Here is a 6,000-nt window from a genome sequence, read left to right as displayed (position 1 = left end):
TTTTTGATAATCTTTTAATTAAATTGAATCTAACTGATGAATTATTTTTCCTAGATGACTCCAAAGAAGGAAAGTGGGAATAAGAAGGAGAATGAGAGTCCTGTAAAATCAAGTAGGAAAAAGTCGTTAAAATTATCGCAAACGGATAGGAACAACTGTACTCAACCAGATAAAGATGATATAAAGGTGAACAAGAATACTTATAAAAAGAGAAGATCGTCCCGAAAAAGTGTTGCATTTGATGGTGAGATTCTTAATTCTAAGAATATTAATATATATAACATAAGTCATTATAATTTTGCGATTGCACTTGTAATCCTATTTTTTCTTACAGTTGAGGCATGCATTGAAAATAAACCAGTGCTACCTATGACTCCTCATTTGAAACGAGGAACGCCATCAAGACAAAGTCGAAGCAAAAATACATTTGATGAAGATATGATATCACAGCAAACGCTAAAATGTAAGCTCTAATTATAATATATAAAACAACGCAATGTTATAAAAGATGATATGTATTAATCAAAATTTGTTTCAGCTCTTAACAGAGTTACGAGATCTCATACAAAAAATTAAATCTATCTAGTAACTTCTATCACGACCATTGTAGACTAAATAACCGTAGTGAAATATGTTACATTATATGCTTATTTTATAATTTTATACTAAACATATTAAAGATCATTTGTTTACTGTAGGTATAATTGTAAACTGTATTTTTTAATCGATATTATTGCCTTATGAAAAAAATAAAAAATCTTCAGAGTTACATAATGTAAGAATTTGCTAGTTCTCTGAATAGTTTATTCTCCAAGAGCTAAATTCAATTTGTGTCACAACACTATAACTTTAAAGATATGTAGTGTATTTTTAGTCTATTTTTATATATATACAGACAATTGTAAAATTATATCTAAAATAAATTAAAATATAAAGTTGCACATTCCTTACAATATATGTATGTGTGTGTATAAAATAAGTCCAAAAAAACAAAAATTGTGGACATAACGTTATTGACTGAAATAATTCATAAACATTAGTTACATTCAGCGGAAAGAGCAATTTAGGGAACACTTAATGATTATGGTTCCTGATTGGTAAATACTCTTGAGTCTATAAAGAATCTAAAAGAATGCTCCAATCACAGACAATAAGTATTAAGCGAACGATGTCTACCAATTCGACAGTTGTCGGATAGCGTGTATGAAATAGTACTCTTCAAGCAGGGGCCTTATTCCGTAACCACTTACTGACCATTGTCGGATCGGTAGACGTCGTTGCGCAGCTTTTTTATACCATAGAAAAGCTGCGCAACCACGACTACCGATCCGACAATTGTCGATGAGTGGTTATGGAATAGGGCCCCAGAGAGAGTGAGAGAGAGAGAGAGAGAGAGCGCCTTCAACGACATCTACTTTCATTTGAGATCCAATAGATTACAAATCTTTAGGTGATTTTGTAAATACTGTGTTTTTTATATTATAATTTACTCAAACACGAAGACGTTGAACGATGGCTGTTTCTACGGATGTTGCTACGGTCTGTTTCATATACATTTATTATTCACTTGTGTGTGTGTGTATGTTATAAAATGTGAATATTATTTCATATATCAAAATATAACCTCATAGCAAAACAAATAATCTTGTGTGATTTAAAAAGGTATACAAAAAAGCTTATTTTATTATTTACGTCTTATTTTTCTTTTAGATTAGAGCGCAAAGATACCTAAATGCACCACTAGTAGAACGATGCAGAGATTTAGCTGTACTGATAGATGAGTCGAGTACCACTGAGCTACAACTTGTTTTTCCTCTGCTGATTGATTCTTTATTTGGAATAACAGATAATATCGGATGGGGTCTACGTAATGTTACACTCCAGAAGAATTCACAGGAATATGAAGCTTTGTGTAACTTTCTTGGACCTCAAGGGCCAATGTTTTCCTTGTGTTATAAACTACTTCCAGACTGTTACCTGAAATATAATTTTCCAGTGTCATATCTTCCAGTAAGTCTAATAGTTTAACTTATGCTGTGTATGTGTGTGTGTGTGTGTGTGTGTGTATTATAATTTTTATTCTTACAAATATCTTAATATTTCTCTTTATAGTCAAAGATACGTTCCTTGTTAGAAGAAGCTGTAATATCACCATTTTATCTTGATAAGATCAAAGATGATCAAGGAACACGTGTTCCATCAGTGTTATCTATGAGTATCCTTTACAAGATATTATGTACTACTATGTTATATATATGTACATATAGCAATATGTTATTAATGATAAATGTTCCTTAATGTAAGCACATATCCCTTTGAGTATTATATTTTTCATTTCGCATATCATTTGACCAATCCTTGGTTGCAACTCCAGCAACGAGAGAATGTATGGGTAAACTGGGAGACTGTATATGTTCAATTAGCACATTGCTATTTATATCATTTTCTCCCAAGAGATAATTCTGCAGTTCTACCAGTGATTGGACCATATGTTAAGAAAACTCCTCCAAGAAAATTGACTCAGTCACCAGAATACAAAAGGTACGGAGATAAAATTTTTATTGCAAAACATAAATCAGATACAAAGTATGCTGTATTTATATATCATAAATTTCAATCAGAGATTGTCATAGATTGCAAACTCCGAGACTTTTGAGAACATCCATATTGTCGCCAGGATCAATGAGTCCTGGATCGGGAGTGTCGCAACAGCAATGCTTACCTCAAGTATGGAGAAGTGAAACTGTGGTACAGGTTTTTCTAGATTTCTGGCTGGAATACACTGAAGATGAACAGCTGACTCCTACATTAACTACGGCCTTTTTGGCTTCAATACCACGACGAGTAAATTTTTTGTGTGACAAATGATCTAAAGGAGGAAGGAAATATATACATGAGAACAATTTCTAATTTTAGCATAGCGTACATTCTGGGGAACATATACGTCTAGTGAGAGCGTTCATAAAAACACTGCATGAATTTACAAATAGCGCTACGGGAGACAAGAGCGCAATGGATGAATTAAAAAGGTACCGAGATATTTTAAATATTTTACATTTCGCCGCCTTTTATAATTGTTCCTAATGTTCTTTAATTCTCTTCGCCAGAATAATTCTTCCTTCAGTTCAAGGAAAAATATATACATTTTTACGAAAAGCTATATATCATTGGCCATTAGACAGCTCGTTTAGATTAATACTGGAAGCTTGGTTGAGTTTCGTTCAACCATGGAGATATGTCCCGGGAATAACGTATACTAAAGAAGGGTATGCTTTATTTCTATATTACCCTTAGAAGCCAATCTCTCGCTGATTCTACAATTAAAAATTTCTTTTTAGTAAAGCGGAAGAAGAAGAAAGGGGCAAAATTCACGATATCGATAGGTGGATTGCTTTCGTTGCTAATAACCTGCTGGCATATACGGCTATATTTCAGCAATTACTCCCACGTTTTATGAGGACTGATCTAGTAGCGCCTAAAAATGCTTTAATGTTATTCAGAGTCACGAAAGTATGTGTATTTCCCACAGCGTATCATTCTTTTATACTTGAAAATACAACTATTTGCTTTGTTATCAAGATATATATTCGTTATTCTGTAGGTGTTCTCACAGCCGCATTTAGCAAAGATGATATCTGAGGTAGAGAGCTGTATGGACGACGTAGGCTTAAGCAGAGGTCGATTATCTACCAATCAATGGACCTCAATTGTCAGACAACAAGTTATGGAATTGGAAGGTCCTACATATCAATACGTTCCTATGTTTTCATCGGCCATCACATCGCAGGTATATTCTGACTCTTTCCTTGAAACTATAAAAACTATAAATTTTTTTTATCGATGGTTGTTGAGAACTTACATATTTTAGATTGTATGGTTTTTGAGTACTATTAAGCAAGCGCACTTGACGGCGACCAGTTTAGTCGAGGCTCTAGAAAACAGAAGGAAAGGAAGACGTTTCTTGTTGTCTTTATGGGAGTTTTTTTACTGCGACGATTATTCCTCAGATGACATCGGTATAGAAGAACGACGACGTGTTCCTGTGCTTCTGGCTAATGCCCAACAGCAGCTAATAGACATATTTCAAGTGAGTAGACCTCTTATCTACGTCGGATCAAACTTTTCTTTCTTTGCGTCAATCTTAAATCGTATCACATACACGCGCGTCTGTGTGACTCTTGCAGATCAAACTCGAAGATATTCCGCAAGTCGCTATAGTAGCGGATCAAGAATATCACGACAGTATCTTGTCGACCTCCTTTTGTCATCAGTCACAAGTACATATTATTCTTACTTTGTCTTATTTATAAAGATATATCTTACTGAATTCTCAATTGATTAGACGTGAATGATGTTTAGACGGAATCCAGTCTTGATTCAAGTAGACCGGGTGTTTTTGTACCACTGCAAGAGGGTAGGCAAACATGCCGATACATCGAGTATATGGGTGATCCAGAGTTGCAGCCGATACGGACGTACGAATGTGGTTTCCTCGTTAGAAATTTCTACAAGTTGTGCTGCTTTATCAATTTCAAGGTATTGCACACGCATGTTCAACTATTTAAGTGCCAAGGAGCACGATGTAACGTTATGCAATTGCCATTTAATATATAAATGTATTTTACATTTTTTAATATAAAAATGTGTTTAGTAACAGCAAATGTTAAAAATATATGTAACACGACTTGTAACACATTAGTTTTTCAATAATTCGCAATTCGTTCGTAGTATCGACATGAGATAATCACGCTATACAACAGACAGAGCTTCTTCGGCACTATTTGTCGACAACTAATCACACCGCCTACTACAGTCGTCAAGTTACCGAAACGAACGCCGAATGGATTCACCAGCGGCTGTGAGGAACGGCTGCCGCCCCGGTTAAGTTTACGATCTCTGGCCAATTATACCTTCCTCACGAGTGTGTCTATCGGCATATTCGTAACATGGATTTTCAAGTACTTCAGAACTTACATAATCTTTCCACATATTCCATATCGTTAAATTGAACTATGCGCCTCAAAAATATTTTTTCTTTTACAGTTATAGTCCCCTCGCATTTCTGGGATTCGCATTCTGGGTATGGTTTATGTATATAATCATGCGTGCGATCTTGCAACATTATTTCCTATCAACCACAAGCACTTTCAGATCTAACGCAAATACATTTCTCATTAACCGATAATATTTTCGGTTGCTGACACTAATGACTAAACTATCTTCTAGTTTTATAAACTATAATTGTGACTGTTGCACTACAAGAAAATGTTTCTACGTGATTTATTTATAATAATGTAATGCAGAACCAAACATACGCATTTGTTAAAAATAAACGCGAGAAAAAAAATTGGAAAAAAGAAATGAAAATGATTTCTAATCGCGCACTTTCTTACTCGCCCTCGTCCCATTACGGCGTTTATTACTGACAAAATAACTGAAATTAGTTTATTCCCATGTGTGAAGAAAAGTCGTTTAATTATAGTGCAAATTAAATGCAATTACTTATTGTGCGCAGGATTCACAATGAATAATAGGACACGTCGTACCTCTCTCACACGAATCAAGGTTGTCGTCCGCCCGAAATGTATGCGACGTTATCAATTATTAATTCACTGATCGTGCATCGGGCAATACCAAAGACGCCGAAACGATTATAGCATACGCACTTCTTGTGTACTAACGGGAAGTTTAATCAACGCAATGAAAATAAGCCGTCTCATTAGACAAATTAAATCTGAAAGTGATGCGAATCGTCGATCGATGAAGCATCGGGTATGCTAAGAGGATTAAAGTTCCAAGCGTATACTGATGCGATGCATGAGGTACACCACTTACGCTACCGATCCTTTTAATCATTGTAAAACAATTTACGTGTTGATGATTATGTTATTCGCTTGCATGCGGCTGCGTCACATCGATATGGAGTAAAATCTAAGATTCTTTTTTTTTCATTTTCTACTTATCAGCCTTCTTTTAAAATAATTAGTAATCAAAAATACA

The 6,000-nt window shown here is 34.7% G+C and overlaps 2 protein-coding genes across 4 annotated transcripts in view; both read left to right on the top strand.

Moving 5' to 3' along the window:
• Positions 1–704, top strand: part of LOC116851469 (disks large-associated protein 5-like) — a 4,515-nt gene extending 3,811 nt beyond the window's left edge. The window contains exons 3-5 of the mRNA XM_032830908.1: positions 55–244; positions 335–463; positions 539–704. Of these exons, the coding sequence (XP_032686799.1) occupies positions 55–244; positions 335–463; positions 539–576 (357 nt within the window). The 3' untranslated portion in view covers positions 577–704. The remainder of the gene's footprint in view (positions 1–54; positions 245–334; positions 464–538) is intronic.
• Positions 705–1,028: 324 nt separating this feature from the next.
• Positions 1,029–5,341, top strand: LOC116851470 (sphingomyelin phosphodiesterase 4). Of its 3 annotated transcripts, none has more exons than XM_032830909.1 (14): positions 1,029–1,539; positions 1,711–2,010; positions 2,113–2,215; positions 2,310–2,541; positions 2,622–2,844; positions 2,917–3,029; positions 3,108–3,266; positions 3,339–3,510; positions 3,602–3,787; positions 3,869–4,087; positions 4,185–4,277; positions 4,360–4,536; positions 4,729–4,958; positions 5,044–5,341. In XM_032830909.1, the coding sequence occupies exons 1-14, from the start codon at positions 1,513–1,515 to the stop codon at positions 5,183–5,185; spliced, it is 2,376 nt and encodes a 791-aa protein (XP_032686800.1). In that variant the 5' UTR covers positions 1,029–1,512; the 3' UTR covers positions 5,186–5,341. The 3 variants fall into 3 exon arrangements, with proteins under 3 accessions (XP_032686800.1, XP_032686801.1, XP_032686802.1); XM_032830910.1 differs by having other exon boundaries at positions 1,031–1,539; positions 2,634–2,844; XM_032830911.1 differs by having other exon boundaries at positions 1,032–1,450; positions 1,847–2,010.
• Positions 5,342–6,000: the final 659 nt, after the last annotated feature.

This window comes from Odontomachus brunneus, unplaced genomic scaffold (genome assembly GCF_010583005.1).
Source record: "Odontomachus brunneus isolate Ranch 3 - 2012 unplaced genomic scaffold, Obru_v1 Obru_scaffold_176, whole genome shotgun sequence".
NCBI lineage: Eukaryota > Metazoa > Arthropoda > Insecta > Hymenoptera > Formicidae > Odontomachus > Odontomachus brunneus.
Note: the sequence above shows the minus strand (reverse complement) of the source record. Positions and strands in the feature narration are given on the sequence as shown.